General features: G+C 39.9%; 3 protein-coding genes across 3 annotated transcripts; 2 read left to right on the forward strand and 1 right to left on the reverse strand.

Annotated features, from left to right (window-relative positions):
- Nucleotides 1–125: 125 nt before the first annotated feature.
- gpn3 (GPN-loop GTPase 3) lies at nt 126–4,688 on the forward strand. Its single transcript, XM_071913589.2, has 8 exons — nt 126–273; nt 728–836; nt 1,821–1,988; nt 2,750–2,874; nt 3,044–3,159; nt 3,606–3,702; nt 3,915–4,043; nt 4,202–4,688. The coding sequence occupies exons 1-8, from the start codon at nt 226–228 to the stop codon at nt 4,265–4,267; spliced, it is 858 nt and encodes a 285-aa protein (XP_071769690.1). The 5' UTR covers nt 126–225; the 3' UTR covers nt 4,268–4,688.
- Nucleotides 4,689–4,864: 176 nt separating this feature from the next.
- arpc3 (actin related protein 2/3 complex, subunit 3) lies at nt 4,865–10,746 on the forward strand. The gene is made up of 7 exons (XM_071913586.2): nt 4,865–4,990; nt 5,375–5,474; nt 5,933–6,009; nt 6,613–6,681; nt 7,163–7,289; nt 8,947–9,041; nt 10,460–10,746. The coding sequence occupies exons 1-7, from the start codon at nt 4,985–4,987 to the stop codon at nt 10,520–10,522; spliced, it is 537 nt and encodes a 178-aa protein (XP_071769687.1). The 5' UTR covers nt 4,865–4,984; the 3' UTR covers nt 10,523–10,746.
- A 605-nt stretch (nt 10,747–11,351) lies between these two features.
- Nucleotides 11,352–16,892, reverse strand: ube2g1b (ubiquitin-conjugating enzyme E2G 1b (UBC7 homolog, yeast)). Its single transcript, XM_071913584.2, has 6 exons — nt 16,678–16,892; nt 16,056–16,158; nt 15,869–15,966; nt 14,476–14,654; nt 13,535–13,647; nt 11,352–13,258 (listed from the first exon to the last, which is right to left on the reverse strand). Exons 1-5 carry the CDS (start codon nt 16,718–16,720, stop codon nt 13,561–13,563), a joined length of 510 nt encoding a protein of 169 aa, XP_071769685.1. The 5' UTR covers nt 16,721–16,892; the 3' UTR covers nt 11,352–13,258; nt 13,535–13,560.
- Between the last annotated feature and the right edge of the window lie 1,410 nt (nt 16,893–18,302).

Consider the following 18,302-nt stretch of genomic DNA (forward strand, 5'->3'; position numbering starts at 1 on the left):
TCTACCCACACTCCAGCCCAGTAGATGTCAACCGCCTCAAAACTAAAGAAGAAGAAGCCGTAGCAGCAGCGGTAGGTGGCGGTAGCGGAGTTTAGCGTGTAAACCGCCCTCTTCAAAACAAGAAGAAGAAGATAAACAAGACGTGTGAGGGCTTCCGCGGTACATAAAATATAATTTCCGACGTGGGAGAGGGGGTTTACAAAATCCTGAGACGGGAGAGGCAAAATGCCTCGCTACGCACAGCTAGTGATGGGCCCGGCGGGCAGCGGCAAGGTAAGCTAGCCGGGCGGAAGGCTAAAAGCTAGCGGCCGTCTGCTATCCAGCCTCTAAGTTTACTAACGTTAACTTAAAGCTGCTGAAGTGCCTTGCTGTTCGGCTACGAGTCTCCCTATCTCCCTTGCTTTCTGCAGAGACTAGCCCTACTTTAATGGCTCATATTATATTTTGCTGATTTGTTTTTCCTCACAAGCGCGAGTTACATAAACAGAAATAATGATACGTTAGTGGACAGCAGAGGATACACTTCAACACAAGTTTATACGTGAGGGGATGGGATTCATTTTCTGAAATGTTGGTTGATTGATGATTAATTTCTTGTTGCATGTATTGGCAAATATGGTGTGTTTTTAACCTGTAATGTCAATAAAGCACATTGAATTGAGTTGAGTTGACTAGCGTTACACTAGCAGTTTTGTTTAACTGCTCTGTCCCTTTCTTTAAATTTCAGAGTACCTACTGCTCCACTCTGATCCAGCATGCAGAGGCCATAAACCGGTCCGTCCAGGTGGTGAATCTGGACCCAGCTGCTGAACACTTTGACTATCCTGTCATGGCAGGTGAGAAGATAGAAACTACCAGCTGTTAGTCTGACAGCCAGGTTTTGCACTTGCACTCTGTACCAATCACATGTGCCTTTGACTGATGCTGTCCGATGTATCCTCATTGTGTTTATTGTGTTATTTTAAATCGTGTCTGCAAACCAAGTTTCCCCTTAAGGGAGAATAAAAGTTAATGTTACTTTTTTAAGTCTTTGAAGCTGTTAGTTCATCACGTTATCAGGAGTTTGATATCAATTTGTTCCATCAATAAGGTAGAAACAGTAGCAGCATCATTTCGTCATGATGTATAACCAGTAGAAGTATACTGAGAAGGATTGGGGGTCAATTCATGAATGAACTCATCAATCCCAATTCAACTGAGGAATTGGAATTTGACAAAACCTACAAGAAACAGAATTGCAATTGAATTGGAATTTCAGTTAGTTGAATTTAATTCAGTTAAATTATGTGAAATTCCATGTTTTTTTTTTCTTGCCATATATTTGAGATTACACAGTGTTATAGATTATCAATACTGAATATAATAAAATGTTAAAAGTACCGTTCAGATGGTATTTGATGCATAACATGTAACCGCAGTACATACATTATGATTGAATGTATTTGATTTGTTTAACTGTCTTTTATTTGATTCATAATGGTTGATTTATAATGTTTAGCGAGTCAAGACAACCTCTCTTAGAAGTGGAATGTCATGGAATCTAATGGAATTCAATTCTGTTTCATGTCATTCCAATTCAAAAGTTTCCTTAGAGCTGGGTGACATTCCAATTCCAATTCAGTTCCTGGAATTGGAATTAACCATGCATTCTCAATTCAATTCATGAATGGTCCCAACCCTGATATTGAGTACACAGTTACACACAGTTACACAGATACAGGTTTTCTAGACTTGCTACTCTGTCTACACAGTATATGATAATACCCTATGGTGATCCTGCTAATTTACCCTTTGTATGATACATGTTTCTGTGTCCTCAGACATCCGTGAGCTCATCCAGGTGGACGATGTGATGGAGGACGACTCTCTCAGGTTCGGCCCTAACGGAGGCCTGGTCTTCTGCATGGAGTACTTTACCAACAACTTTGACTGGCTGGAGGAGAGCCTGGGTCACGTGGAGGATGATTACATACTGTTTGACTGCCCAGGTAAGTCCCAGTACAAGGCCGTGTGATGAAGGTGTACAGAATTTACCCGCCTCTTCCTGTGAGAGTACTGGGTTTGCTCAGTATCTGACAGTTGACCAGGTGCGATTTGATGGGTGATAAAAGGGGATGACTGGAAAAGTAATTGAATTTTAAAATAGTATTTTCCAGGCCTGGGGAAGTGATGAAAAATAATAAAAGGAAGAAAAGTTTTAGAAAAGTCCTGAAATTTTATTTGTGAAGTTAATGATTTTTTTTTTTCTTGATTACTGTCAAATGTCACAAACAGCTGTGGCTGGTTCTGAAACAGTCTAGACCTGTTGGAGGAAAATATTGTTGGTTGCTGACTGTTTTGTTGGCAGAGTTAAAATTATACTAGATTCCTTGATTTTAAAGTGGAAAAAAAACAACAAATTCTTAAAGTTAGGGTAGTTGATGGTTAGTAGGTAGGTAGGTAGTTTTTAGTTCAGTCTCATTAAAATTTGGTCATGGAAATTTGAAAAGGGGTCATGGAAAAGTTTTGGAAATTCATCAGTGAAAAGATGTGGGAACACTAATGTGATTATGTTTGCCATTGTATTGAGTATTGCACTGATGATGGTTGTGATGATTATGAGTTACAACGATAACGGTAGTTGTATTTCCATCAGAACTATAGGTAAGGCTTTGTTCCATATTTGCAGCCACCACTTCAAAGTTTTGGAAATTTGGCAGCAGCATGGCGCCTACAAAACACTTTTTTCACAGACGACTTGATTTTGCAGGTCAGATCGAACTTTACACACACCTGCCTGTAATGAGGCAGCTGGTGGAGCAGCTGCAGCAGTGGGAGTTCAGGGTGTGTGGCGTCTTCCTGGTAGACTCCCAGTTCATGGTGGAGACGTTTAAGGTAACTGTCCATCTCTACAAAACCTTCATTCATTTATCTGACACACTCACTTTTGCTCCTAAATATATTGTATTAGTGTGTTATAGTGGAGTGTAGATATTGTAATGACGTTCTAAAATTTGTAACGACAACAAAGCTTAAGTCTTGTCTCCTCCTTCCCTGACTACAGTTCATCTCAGGAGTCATGGCGGCCCTGAGTGCCATGGTGTCATTAGAAATCCCTCAGGTAAACATTATGACCAAGATGGACCTGCTGAGTCCCAAGGCCAAGAAGGAAATTGAAAAGTAAGTTTGGTTTGAGTGTAGTTTTTAATGTTTGCCACATGTCCATGTGTGTCTTCATACGCTACTCTTGAGTTCACATGAAACAGAAACAGAAATCTACCCATTAAGGCTGGATCCCTATTATTGTAGCTACTGAGACCCAAATAAGGGAAATTAAATTCACACACACTGATGCTTTAGTTTGCATTATGGTTGAAACAATATGTCAGATAAATAATTTTGTGAATATTTTTCTTAACACGATAAAGACATTTGCCTTTATTTGTATTTATCTCTTACCTGCACTTAGGTATCTATGTGTTTTTTCATTTTATACGATGTTTGCAACTGCTTTTTATAATGCAATATACTGGATGTCCCTGTATGTTGTTGACTGTTTGACTGCTGGAATGAGTGACTGAGTTACTCAGCAGCAATGTTTATGTTTTGCTGTCTTTTCCCACTAGGTACCTGGACCCAGACATGTACACAATGATGGAAGATAACTCCGACTCCATCAGAAGCAAGAAGTTCAAGAAGTTGACTAAAGCCATCTGTGGTCTGGTAAGTGAAATCCTTACAGTCTGTCTGCAGATGGTTTTGGGAAACGTTCCACTGATCGAAACTGAACAGAAGCTATTCCCATCAGCAATGCGATTTATTGGAAGTTCCTGCTTTTTGGACTCGATACTTGCATCAATTTTTTGACAGATTTCTAATTTTTCTGCTTTTCTCCCCCTTTCTGACTGAATGACTGTCTGTCTGTCTGTCTCCAGATTGATGACTACAGCATGGTGAGATTCCTGCCTTTTGACCGCACCGATGAGGAAGGGATCAACATAGTACTGCAACACATTGACTTCTCTATACAGTATGGAGAGGATCTGGAGTTCAAGGAGCCAAAGGTGAAAATAAAAAGAATAAAATATAATGTCATGTAATATAGCGTAAGGTCATGTAATATATTTTTATTTTATTTTATCCAAAGACGTTATCTTGCATTTGAAGCACACATATTCACCGTTAATTCACTTCTGTCTCCCATCCTTTCTTTTTTCCACAGGAGCTTGATGAAGAGCCTAGTAACACAAATTATGATGAATTCTTTCAAGACAAAGTGGACGGCTAAGGTGTGATGTGACTCCAGAGGATGCTGAGGAAAAGAGACTTTGTGTGGGACACGTGAAAGTCAAAGAAAAAAAACATCTGAGGTTGATGAAGAACCTAGGAACCCAAATTCGATAGGCTAAACACTTTCAAGTCCACGCGGAAAGTTGAGATGCGATGTGATTCCACGGATGCCGAGAAAGAGACTTTGTGTGGGGCACGTGTGCGCTGAGAGAGGGGAAGAAAGCATTCATTGCTGACTCTGAATATCTGCGTCATAATATTTATTTTCATAAGTTTTTTGTTTTTTGCCTGTTGTTCTGATGACTCAAGACGTGTGATTTCAGACCATTCAACTCTGATTATTTTAACAGACAACATTTGAAGTTTGAAGAGCTGTTATGCAAATGCAGTTATTAATGCTATATTTTTAAATAAAAAAATGAAACAAAAACACAAATTGCCTGGAATGTACCTTACATGTACTACAGAAGACGATTGGGGCCACATGAATAAATTATTTGAGTTCTGACTTTTTTCTCAGAATTCTGACTTTTACAGTCTATAGTCTGTACAGGGGGTAAAAAACGGTTTGTTGTCGCCTCCTTGTGGTCACTACAGCGCATAACACCTGTCCACTTCCTGACTAGCTCCGTAGGGTGGGACAGGCGGAAACAGCGTCCTGCAGCGCTGACATTTTTCTTTCGCCGAGCAGTAGGACAGATATTTATCAATCAAGATGCCGGTGAGTAAAAACCCCAAAATACCGACAAGCATAACCAGCTTTTTCTTGCGAAGGTTGTGAGTAAAATTTGCACCGAAACTCCCCTCGGTGATGGAGGGGCCTCCGAGGAAGAATGACGAGTCTTGTGGCTAGCCGAGTTAGCATGCTAGCTCGGAATTAAGTGATGATGGAACTGCCAGAAAAACATACAAATACGTGCTTTCATACCTTCAAAAACGGTCATTTTACGGCTAATAATGGCATCATTCGGCGATGTGATAGCATAACATGGGTGACAACAGTCTTAGGTGTTATTCATACTGTGATTTTGCTAGCCAGGTAACGTTACTCAGTACGAAAATATGTGACAGCAACTTACTTGGTCTCCTCTCCTCTCCTCTCCAGGCGTACCACTCCAGCTATGTGGGTTCTGAGACCAAACCGGTGGGGAACATGGCTTTGCTTCCCCTCAAAACCCAGTTCAAGGGACCAGCTCCGAAACAGAGTACGGTTAAGTTATATTATGTCTTTGTTTTTGCTTCTTCTGATGTGCCGTGACAGCAAAGTTTTCCAGGAAGTCCTCCTCTTGTTCATAGACATTAAATAATTGTCAGTTACTTTAAACGATGTAGTTATTTACCCTCTTCAATCAGCTTTTCCAGGGTTCATTCCCTGTTGTGACACGTTACTCAGCTGCAGATGCATGTCGCTTCCATATAAGGTCTGGTGTGTGCCTCCTCAATTTTAGCCTCTTTAAGGCAGACTGTCATAATTGTCATCTGTCATTTTCAAATTCTGCATGAATTGTATGTACTGTATTAGATTTTGTGGACATGGGGCACAATGTCAAGGTTTAGGATTAATGTCTTTTAAAAGTTGGAGCTAAGTGTTTGTTCTTCTGTGTGTTGGCAGATGAATAATTTCACACACCTGAGTACTCAGCCTTGTTTTCTGTCATTGCAGCCGCAGACTCAGATATCATCGATGAGGCTATCTACTACTTCAAAGCCAATGTCTTCTTTAAGAACTATGAAATCAAGGTGAGAAATGTATTGTCACTTGTGTTGGTCTCCGATGCATGGCAGCTCGCATGCTTGCTCTATTTGAGTCCGAATGACAAAAGTGTTTTAGGGAAGTGAATGTCTACATGCATAAACCTAAAAAGATTAGTACTGACGTAGGATGTTTGATCAGTTGTCAGTTCTTCTTTTACAGTCTGTTGACGGTGGAACCAGCCAAATATGTAAAAGTAAATCCAACCATAAACAAAACAGAGGTTTAGATTTTTTTCACTGACAGTTAAAATATTCAAGTGAGGGGCAAGTATGTCTTTTTCCTGTATTTAAAAAAAAAAAAAAAAAATTCTCGTAGACCTGCCTCTCTGTTTGTGCCTTGAGGCCGTTGTCTCTGCTCTCCCACATGCCCCGGCTTGCTTGTGTTCCCCTCAGCAATACAATCTTCTCATAGTTTCATAGCTTTTTAACTACACAGCCCAATACTGGTCAGGCCAGACTGGAACTGTACTGATCACAAGTCCACCTTTTGTAAATATCAATGCATTAGACAAAATACAGGATTTTTCTGGGTTATTTCAAGTATTGCAACCAGTGAGATGTGTGTGTGTGTTTGTGTGTGTTTTTCAGAACGAGGCGGACAGGACGCTGATCTATATCACACTGTACATATCTGAATGCCTAAAGAAGCTACAGAAGGTAAACTGCACAATTTGTTACAGGATTTACAGCGGGCAACATCTGTAATTTACACTGGCTTTATTGAAGTGACAGTGATAAGTGAAAGACATGTGCTAAAGCTGTGGTTCTCAACCAGAGGGTCAGGACCCACAAGGGGATTGCAAGATGATCTTTAGGGGCTCATCAGTTGATAATTGAAATGCAAAAAAAACTAGATTCCTCACATACTAATTTATTGTCATTTTTTAAAAATTGTATCATGATAATATGTTTACAGTTTAGGCCCTTAGCTGCTGAGAACAAGGCAAAGTTCAAGAATTGCCAGTAGTTTAACAATAAAGAAGTACAAGGAATCACAATATAGTGTTGTTAAGAATTATACACAAATATAGGGATAATTTGTTTAATGCCTAACTGAATGGGCATAAGTAAAACAGATGAGCTTGGTTTTTTCCTAGTGATCTCACCCTCTGTACTGGTGTTGTTTTGGTCTTTCCAGTGCAGCTCTAGGGGCCAGGGAGAGAAGGAGATGTACACTCTGGGCATCACCAACTTTCCCATCCCCGGAGAGCCCGGCTTCCCTCTCAATGCCATGTACGTCAAGCCTGGCAACAAGCAGGAGGAGGGTAAGAACCAACACTGCACACTACAGAGCAGAAAGGGCACATGGCCTGCTAAGTGCCGTCTGGGAGGTTTACCAAGACCTGAAAGAGTCTTATTCACAGTCTCTCAGGACCAGAGGTGGCAGAAGTACACAAATCCCTTACTCAAGTAAAAGTGCAAATACGCATCTAAAAATATACTCTGGTAAAAGTTGTACCATTTCAAATCCTTTACTCAAGTCCAAGTATAAAAGTACATGGGCTTAAATTTACTTAAAGTGTTAAAAGTAAAAGTAGTCTAAAAAAGGCATTTCTAATGTACTAAACTGGTTCTCTGTTGAATGTTCCTCTGAATCACAGTGGGGAAGAGTCTGCACCTCAAATCACTAATGTTAATTCTAGCAGCTAAATTCACTAATGTTAATTCTCTTCTCTCTTGTTGCTTCTCTCTTCATCGTGGTGCTTCTCTCCCTGTCCCTTTCCCTCCTTTTTTGGTGTCGCTTTGGTGAACAAGCAGCCAATCACATTTGGTTTTGATCAAGATGCAGGAGAAAAAAAAAATCAATTGATTTCCAGAGAGTAACAAGTCTGTTTTGAAAATGTAGTGAGTAGAAAGTATAGATTTTTCTTTTGAAATGTAGTGAGTAAAAGTGAAAAGTCTTAAGTGAAAGAAAAACTTGAGTAAAGTACAAATACTTGAAAATCTTACTTTGTGACTTGTACAGTAACAAAGTATTTTTATTCTGTTACTTCCCACCTCTGCTCAGGACATTACACTAAATTAGCAGTGAGCGTTAGCAGTTAAGTTTTAGCATGGAGTCCCACCAGTGCTGTTCCACTGCCCTGCACTGAATTGGCAACAGTTTCCTTTTCCCCTTCTTACACTGCGAGCAATGCTCTGCCTGAACGAACATCAAGCCCAAAATAGCCATGCTGACCTGGGCCCATAAGCATTAAATATCTGGGATTGGGAAGTGCTGATATATTGATGCTTGTGTGGCCGTGAGCCTCGGTCATTGTGCCAATATCAGTGCTATTATCCTTTGAAGCTTAGATAGATAAATAGATATGGGTGCTGATATTCATTCATGCCTAGAGATGATATGTTGAAGTTAAGACGTGTCCCTCTGAAGTAGCACATTCCCGTTTTGGCCTGGGAATGAACCCCATCGTTGTCTTTACTGTGTCTTCCCCTCACTATATGCCCCATGTCTCCTCTCTGTAAAGATAAGAACATGTTAAAGGTGCATGGTCAACAATTATTGCTATGCCTTAGGTCTTTTCCACCTTTTTAACTTTCAGTGTAGCAGTCATTAACTAAATACCAGATGTACTGCACTGTGCTACTTGTCTCGTAATACTCATGGTGTGAACTCTTAAAGACCCCATGAAACTGCATCTTTACTTCCTTGATTTGATGTATTTCCTGTTGAAACAGGATGTTGAGGTGGGACATAACACAGTGAGGGAGCATTCCGAAGTCTAAACCAATGGAATATCAGTTTGGGAGAGAAAGGCAGTTTTATTTGATGCTACTGGTGCAGCATGAGGTCACCATTAAAGATACTCTGTTTTCCAGGAAGTAAAAGTAATGTGAGTTCACTTCATGGGGACTTTAAACCAAACAGCAGTTGTTGATGTCGGGATGGTAGTGATGTTGGTGGCTGTGTTCCCTTTCCAGAGACCATGAGGGCGTACCTCCAGCAGATCCGCCAAGAGACCGGTTTGAGGCTATGTGACCGCGTGTTTGACCCCCAGACGGACAAACCCAGCAAGGTGAGACAGTCCCCACATTTTCCGAAAATAAAGCCTCTAAAGCTGTGATTGCACAGAGCGCTTGCACCAGGTATTTGGAAATTCGGATCTGGCTTCAAAATCTTAGTAAAGATGACAAGCAAGTATATAGCAGTGTCAAGTCATTCCTGCTCTGACCCACCTTTTGGCTTAGTAAAAGTCTTTCCAGATATCATAAACGTGGAAAATTGCCAGTAACCTTTATCCACAATATAATTATTGAGTCAGTATGTGCGAGGTGGTTTTACTCATGTGAAACACTGAGACTAACATGAAATTTGAGTTGAGCTATTTAGTTGCTGAATACTGGGTTCCTATTGGCCTTGAAAATAAAAATAAAACAAAGCCTTAAAAGCTTTTGAAAATGAATGGATGGCCTTGAAAGTACTTGATTTTTTTTATTATTTAAATATAGCACCCAAATTCATTAATATGCCTCAGCTCTCCATTCTGGCATCAACACTGAGGAAAACCCTGGGATGGAGATTTGTGTTGATTAAACCAGGACTTGTTGACTTGACAAAATCATGATCATCTACAATGTTTAATTGTGGCCAATGTCATGTCTTACCCCAAAACAAGTTTGAGGTCTTGAATCTCACCACACAAGACCTTAAAAGTCATTGTAAAATCCTTGAATTTGATGTTTAAGTGAAGTGTGGGAACCCTGTTAATAGTCAACAGCAAAAAGGGGGTTGCTGTCCATAACCTAAAAGTCTATGTCTAGCAAGGAAAACTGTTCAAAACAAGAGCAGATTCTTTACAGCCCCACGGCACATTTGTGGTGATGACATATAGTTCTTTTTCAATACAAGGACTGTGGGAGTTGTGTGAAATTAGCGGTGATAGTGCGAGGGGAAACCTATAGTAGGAACCATCTTTGCAGAGATGATCAGTCTGCAAGATAGTTTGTCATAAGAGATACATTGTTTCCTGCAGTGTAAGATGAAACGCTGTGTAAAAGTAACAAAAAAAAATGTCAGTGAAAATTGATCATGCTTCTATTTATCCCTGCTCCCTACCTGGCCAGTTGCTTGTGAGTGAGACTGCTCACCATTGGTCAGTTCATGCAGTGTAAAAATTACTGATTCACAAGGCGAATGGTCCCAGGTTACCACAACTACTCTTCATGCCTCTTACTCTGCAAGGATTTGAGCAATTGATGCACATTATGTATAAATACTCCCTCTCCTCTCAGCATTTGCTTGATGGAGCATTGTTTATCTTGCTCACCCAGTATATATTAACATCTTGATCGTCGGTTTGGGAGATAAGTTTTGTACTCTTGACTTGTGATTAAAAAATGATGTTGGTACCAAGATGCTTTTTTTTTTTTTTAAATGTAGCCATGGCTGGTTTAACTGAAAAGATTCCTCCTAACAGTGGTTTGTTTCTTTCAGTGGTGGATGTGCTTTGTCAAGAAGCAGTTCATGAACAAAAGCCTGTCAGCTCCTGGACAGTGAACGACTCAGGACCCCCGGTTTCTATTCTACACGTGCAAGACGGATGGATTTTTGTTTGTTTTTCCCTTTTTTGGGGGGTTGGGGTGGGGCGGGTTCTGCTTTTGTGTGGCTAAGATGATTTTATACTGAATATGAGTCCAAGGATGTGTCCTTGCTTGTCTGGTTGTTAATCATATTGAGCTGGTGCTTAATTCAATAAAGCAATCATGGAGATTGGAAATGCATGTGGCACTGTATTTTGTCCTTACTGCACCTTACGCTTAGAAACAAACTAAATGGCTAATCTAATGTTTAATTCTAATCAATCAAACTTTATATAGCACCTTTCATGCAAGATGGCAATACAAAGTGCTTAAAATGAGAAGATAGATACAACAATGAAAATCAGAATAATATATTCATAGTAATAAAAGTCAAATAAGACAGCTAATTGAAATAAAAGTAATGCATAAAATTGGGAGCATAGTGAAACTGAAACTTTCAGTTAATGACTGTTAAAGTAATGCTGAAGGAAATATGAAGTTGTATTCTAGTCTGTTGTATATCAGGTTTTTAAAAACTTTGAAGGCTAACTCATATGTATAATGTAGGCTATTTTTTATATTTGTACCTTTAATTAGCCTATACAAGTAATTTTAGATAGTTGTCTATTTAAAATGCCAAATAAGGACTAGGGTTGGAAATTAGCAGTAGCTACAAACTCCATGTGCATACATCTTTTATATTTCAATTGTGACGTGTAATTCTGTTAACTGAACTGTCCCTATCAAATAAACTACTAAATAAATAAAAGTAATGGGTAGAGAAATTCCACATCATCAGTCAAGAATATCCACACTGAGCTTTATTGCTTGTTCTCACAATCTAACATATTCATATGATCTCATCAATGGGTGAAATTGCACACCTGTAACTCAACCAAAAACATCCTTACTAAGAGCATAAAAAGTGCTATTTCAAACATTTTACTAAATCACTTGACCAGGAGACCCTTGAACTGTGGCTGGGCTTTGAAGCGCTACTGGACTATGGCAACACGCGCCGCCTCTCGCATGAGAAAGGCGGAAGCACTTTTCTCTCTGTACATGTGCAATGTTAAAATGTATGACAGTTTCTCCAAGGGAATACAAACGAGGTCAAACAACTTGCCTTCTATGATACAGTTAATATTTACATAGATAAAAATACTGTTGTAGCATTGATCTTCATTACAAAAAATATTTATTGGTGTTTCATGCTTCAATTCATAGCTTTTTTTGGTTTGTCCAAAAATCTTTTTTCTGGACTCAAAACAGAAGAGAAGCCTCCTGATGCAGACGTCACTGAAGAAAAGTTTCCTTTGCTTGCAGTGAAACAAATTTTTAAGGCAGCATTGTGTGATGGTTTCCCCTTAAGAGAAGGAGCACTTTCTCTGCAGAACATTTCGGAGGTGCAGGGACGAGGAAAAACATTGTTGGTCTCTCCATCTCTTTAATGACCGCAAATGCGCCAAACCCCAAAATTGCATAATTGATGACATAACTGTAGAGTGGATGGCTCAGTGTGGCAGGTTGAAAATAAAGGAATAAAAGCCCTTCAAAACAAGAGACATGCATCAAAATAATCGTAACCTAAATAAATAAAAAGTGAACTCAGGTGAGAAAATGGTGCATTATCAAAGGGGATATTTTCTCCACACATTCACCTGGCAGAAATCTGATGAGTATTTACATAACATGGAGAACAGTAGGCTGTATATTTTCATATCTTCCTATGAATTAAATATTGATGTTTAGTTGAAAATGCTTTGATTTTATCTTGGGGTTGGCAGACTTTTTTTTTTTTTTCTTTTCTTTTTTCAAACACAAATCATTCGAAGCAACTGACAAAAAGGTTGACTAGTCGCAAGAGCTTCTATGCTGAATTTTTACAAATAAAATGTCTCGCATTAGAGGGCCGTTGGTAAAAGGAAAACACAGCATGCACGGCTTATCCAATTACATCTTTCAGAGCAACGACCTCATTTCCATCATAGCTTTTTAGAGACAGCCAAAAGACTGTTCTGCTCTGCCACTGGTGAAAGTAAGCGTCACATGGATTTGGAGTAACAAATATTGCTAAAAAGTCAGCACAAATAAACCCCTTACACTGTCATTTTGTTGGTAAAGAAATGCAACAGACATATTGAAATTGGTGTGAACACATAGGTGGAAGAACTTTCATAATGTGCATCTACGCAGGAATGAATAGTGCCAGTTATCATTTTCTCTGTTCTCAAATAACCTGAATTCAGTCAATTTAACATGCTAAGTACAGTGTGTTGAAGAAGAGAGTTGAATAAAAACAAAAAAAAATTCAAAAGCTACATAATCTTTTCAACACCTGAAGATGTACTACGGGCCTATATAAGCGGATGTTAAACATTTGAAAGTAAAACAAAACTTCAGGCAGCGTGAATGCTGCTGCTCATTCAGCCGTATGCAGAAATATGAAGAATGGCTCTCAAACTGATACTAGCAGAGAAAAAAATATTTGACTGCTCAACAATGTCAAGATATTTTTTTTTTTTTTTTTTTTTAAACCACAGCCAATGGTACTAAAGTATTCATGGCTTAATAAACAGATTTCCTGTGTGTCTTATTCTTCTGTGGGTGGCTAGTAGACATTGCAAAAGTTCTGCCAAGTGGTCTTCCTAGCTGACTTAAGTGCAAACCCAAGTGCAATCCCTAGTTCAATCCCCTGTTGATTAGTTCCAACCTGAAAAACAAAACAAAACATCACTGCCATTTGGTTATATTCATGACAATACAAATAGTATTTCAGTAATATGTATAAAACCATGTATAATATTGTGACAAACGATCTGTATGTGATCAGCAGCACAACAGTTGCTCCTCATCTAGGTGATAACTTTCCTAGTAACAAAAAAAATGAGTATACAACCTCACAAACCTCAATCACGCACGGTCCTTCCCATTTCTTCCCCTTGCGAGGTTCGAACAGCTATAAATCCTGACAGGAGGCGGTACTTACTCTGGGCTGATGCCTGTAGTGAGGCTCTAGTCAAAAGCCATCTCTTGACTCTTCCGTACACAGCGTGCCACCTTTCTTTTGAACTCTCCTGTGGGATCCTCCCTCCACTCTTTCTGCAGGGCATGGCAAAGCACAACAGCGCCACATCAACAATTTTTGTACATATTCTAATTATGATTATGAGCTTCATAAAAGGACGCCCAATGTAAAAGGAATAATGTTTATTCAGTGTCATGGGGCACCATTTCTTAATTGGTTTACCTTCCCCTAGTAAACTACCAATGTTGTTTTGCAGTATAGCTCTGCCTAACCAGGCAAAATGTTCATAGTATTCTGTTACATATCCCCACGGCCATCTTGGTAGGAAAATAGCTGTGATTGTAATAAATTAACCGGTGATTATAATCAAATGACAGTGACAGACCATGAGCTGTGTATATGGTAAAGCACAATATTGGTAGGACATGCATGTGACATCATGGGAATACTATGAATAGCCACGAGGCCCGAGCCCTTTGTGGTTGGATTAGTCTATTATGGTTCTCATTGATGCACTGACTGAAGTGACCAAGTACACAATACATAGCTTTGACCAGCAAACACCTTTGGGTGTCCAGTGTGTGGAGTGTAAACTGAACCAATCACAGCCACACTATGGCTGACTAATAGATGTTTGGCTTCATCACTTGTCATCACTTTGTTACTTCTACACTGGCTTTCCTTTAAACCTTGACACACATTCTGATTTGCACACACACATACAGTATATGACATACATGTGGATAACAGATGATGAAGGGTTTGACTCTATGTGCTGATTCCTCAGGTTCAGGTTGAAATCCAGTCTGCCACATATGCACCAATGGTAGATACGGTCTGTCTGGTATTGGATCTAGCCCCAGCTTGAGAGTCTCCTAATGTAAGACTGAAGTGGCACTTACAGCTGCATCCACATTGGCGGGAGAGTCTCCATTGGGGTCTGCCAACATGGAGATAACACTGATCATGATGGTCTCCACTGTGTGGATCGGCAGCCAGCGCTCCTCAGGTTTCTCATAGCCGTACTTGTCCTCTCCAGGCTCATGCAGGATAGAGATGCACACATCGCCGTTTTTTGCCACTGATGGAAGAACAAAAAGGAAATTAATAAGGAGAAAGGAAAGGAAAATAGTACAGATATTACTGATAAACTTGTTTGTACCAAAGGTAGCAGATCGGACTTACGCATACCTGGTAAATCCTATTATCTCCCTGGATGCCATAATATTTTGAATTTTATTTATTTCCACACACATCAAGCATGTCAGGAGAAAATTTGTCCCTCAGTAAATTTGTTCTCATGCTATGCCACTAGACCTGTTTCTGAAAAGCAGGAAAGGCCAAAACTGACACATAATGGAGTAGCCAGTCCTTAATCTACACTGTAAACATCTTATGAATGTTCTTAGCATTTCCAATTTAAATTAATAGGTACCGCTAGCTGCAAGCTAACATCCCATCTTGTGGCGACTGGTGCCCACTGGCATGAATGACTGTTTCAATTTAGTGAAATGCCAGTAGAGAAACTTGTTTTCAGACATTATGACAGTAGCATGGTGAAGAAAATAAGCAACTAAATTTCTAAATGTCAGAATATAATCTCCCCAGAGATAGTCGAGCGGTTAAGTCTGCCGCTTCTGGAGCCACGTGTGTCCCTGCTGGCCCAGGGCTGCAATCCTGCCAGAGCTTTCTCTGTGTCTACCCCACTCTGTCTCACTTTCTACTCCCCAACCGTCTGAATAAATAAATAAAAAGCTAAAGGAGAGTTATTTCTCAAGCCAAAACTTTTGCTTATAAATATTGGTCATGCGGTACGGGAGTCTTGGTGTCAAAAACAGGATTTAACTGTCAAGCATGGTAAATATGGCCCCAAAAAATCCTAGGTAAGCCTCAGGCACACAGCTAGCTGGCCTGTACAAACTATATACAAGAAAGAAAGAAAGAAAGAAAGAAAGCTCACAAAATCTTTACTGATCACTACTGATCTCACCCAATACATGATGAATTCTACTTATTACCTTCTAGTTTAGCAAAGATTTTCAAATCAACAAATATACCACTTCCCTCCCCAATTTGTATCATTAAATTCGAAATTTAGTTAATTGGCCAACAACTTGGGATTTACTAAAATGTCCTTGAACTTTTGTTGAGGTGGGATAGCCAAGGCCACACCTCCACTGTATGCTGTATGTTTTTATAGTCTATGTTGTTGTTTGTACTGATTGTCTTGTCCGCTCTAGATAGCACAGAATAAATTGACTGATTCAGATTCATTAGAAACAAGGTGGCCCTTACCATTGGGATGCCAGAGTTCTGTGATGAACTTCATCTTGGGAGGCCTCAGAGGGTAGTCATGGGGAAAGGTCAGGTTGGCTTTGAAGAAACCTCCTTCACTGCAAATGAGAGACAGGATGTCAGTATGAGTGAGCAGAGATCTGAGCTAACAGGGAAGGTAAAATCTCTAGTCACATATTTCACTCACAACAGTGTATCTTGAGGTCCAATGACGACCACTTCCCACTGGTAGATGTCATCATCGTCTATAAGACCCGCAGAAAAGCCCTCCACTGGGTTCTTGTTGAGCTCTGAAATAAAAGATCCAATTACCCCCGTGTAATCAAACAAAACTGAAATCAACATGGCCTATATTTCATGCTTCAGACTATTCGTGGCCAGGGATTTTATCTAACATAACTTCCACTAGAAGTGGCCTCAATGTCAGTAGAAAGCCGGAGGAGACGTGTCTGGAGGAGGACTGACAACACTGAGCTGGTAGTTACATCTCTTTAACAGACAGACGGGCACATGTCATGTGTGTGACATGGCATGGGAATTTTGAAACGCTACCAGCAGTGATTAGCTACTGACACTAGCTGCTAGCTAGCTAGCCGAAATGAATGCCGCAACTTAGCTAACAGCCAGTCTAGCAAGCTATCTGTTCAAGCGGATTTTACTAAACATGTTCGCTTAAGTTGTACAGTATCTAGATCCCTGTTTAAAGAAACTTATGCCAGCCCACTGAGAAAACAACCACAACAAGACAGCTGTGGCTCAGTCTCAGCTGATTAGCCACCTAACAAATAAGCTGTAACTAGCTAACTTACCTGCTAGTTGTTTACGTAGTAACAGCGAGGATTGTTCAGTCATTTTAGCTCTGTGTAATTTAGGTTAATTCACGCCAACGGACTATCAACACGGTTAAACAAAAGCGGGTGGGTGAAGAAGGTAAAGCACGTCGTCCACGTTTCCTCCTGGGCCTTGCTGTTGGCTAACACACCAAATCTCAGCAACAACTCAAGTTACAAGAAATGAGGGTAGCGCTGCTGCTCTGAACCACTAGCTCAAACAAACAACCACGCATGCGCACTTAAGCGCAATGCTCCCGGGAACTTACGTGGGCTTTGCTCGGGGATGTTTTTGGATTCTTGCTGGACTGCACAGTACACGCTATGTTTAGGCAGTGAATGCATAGGATTTAATATGACTACAATACATATGTTTGTATTTGTTGAGACCCCTGACCGACTGCTACTGATTTGTTTTCATTTCAGTTAACAAGTTAGTATAGGCCTTTGTGACTCTGACGGTATTGCTGACTCTCAGAGACTGGGGACACGAGTTCAGATCAAATACTGGCGACTATTACAGCTTTTAGACATAATATTTTAAGATTTGTAATGGACCCTTTAAACAGTTTTGAGCCTGTTTGGTGGGTTTACGTGTGGCTTATAGGGTTAAATATTGGGTGGCCCTCATTTTAAATAATGAGGAAAACTTGAGGCAAAAATTATTTTGTTTACTAGTGTTTTAAAGGTGCAACTTGCAGACAACTGGGAATTGGGAAACTTCCTTTAATTCAAAACAGGCAACCACTGCAAGGATGCAAGAATTGGCGAAATAGCCTATGCTCTCGTTTTTTGGTGCCAGTTAAAATCCTGGCAGCTGCATTTTGGACTAGCTGTACAGTGGAGAGAAACGTTTTGCTAGAAACAGAGACAAAGAATTACAGTAATCGAAACGGTTTCCAAATTATTGGTGGACAGAAATGGTTTGATGTTTGTGAAGTTGATTTGACTAAGTTAAGTTGCTTCCTTTTACTGGAAACGGGAGCGGGCTTACACGCATCATCGAGTGCTCACTCACTGGTCTGTCAGAGAAACTACCTCCACTAAAGATGACAGTTACTTGTGAAATATAAGGACAATAAAAGAACTTCTACAACCTGGAAGCATATTAAAGTGTATCATTTGATTTGACAGACTTTCTCAGCACAGTAAACATGACTGTTGCAGCCACTGTAGCAAACCTGGTGTAAATTACAGTTGGTTGTTTGTCTTTGCCTGGCTTATGAATGAGTCCCCACCATGGCTTAACCTTTTGGGTGCTGCATACACAGTCTCAAAACGTGGTTTCCTATGATTTAATAGTGGCATGTTTCTGGACAAAAGCGTGTCATTAGACAACATCTATGAAACTAAATTTCTCAGAGTCCCAGGCTGAAAAGGTTTAAAGAAATTAAATTATATAAACATACCCCATAAATCAGCATAAGAAAGGTTCTCAATGCTTCTGAATCCTAATTTCAATCTTATTTTACAGGATCTCTTTAGACCTTTTCAGCCTGGGACTGTATATATTTTTGTGTTTTTTTCCTCATATATGCATGACTGTAGTGGTCTGTTCTCCTGTGTAATGTATGCTAATATCCCCTGGAGAGGAAGCAACACAC

The sequence above is a fragment of the Centroberyx gerrardi genome, chromosome 2 (genome assembly GCF_048128805.1).
Source record: "Centroberyx gerrardi isolate f3 chromosome 2, fCenGer3.hap1.cur.20231027, whole genome shotgun sequence".
NCBI lineage: Eukaryota > Metazoa > Chordata > Actinopteri > Beryciformes > Berycidae > Centroberyx > Centroberyx gerrardi.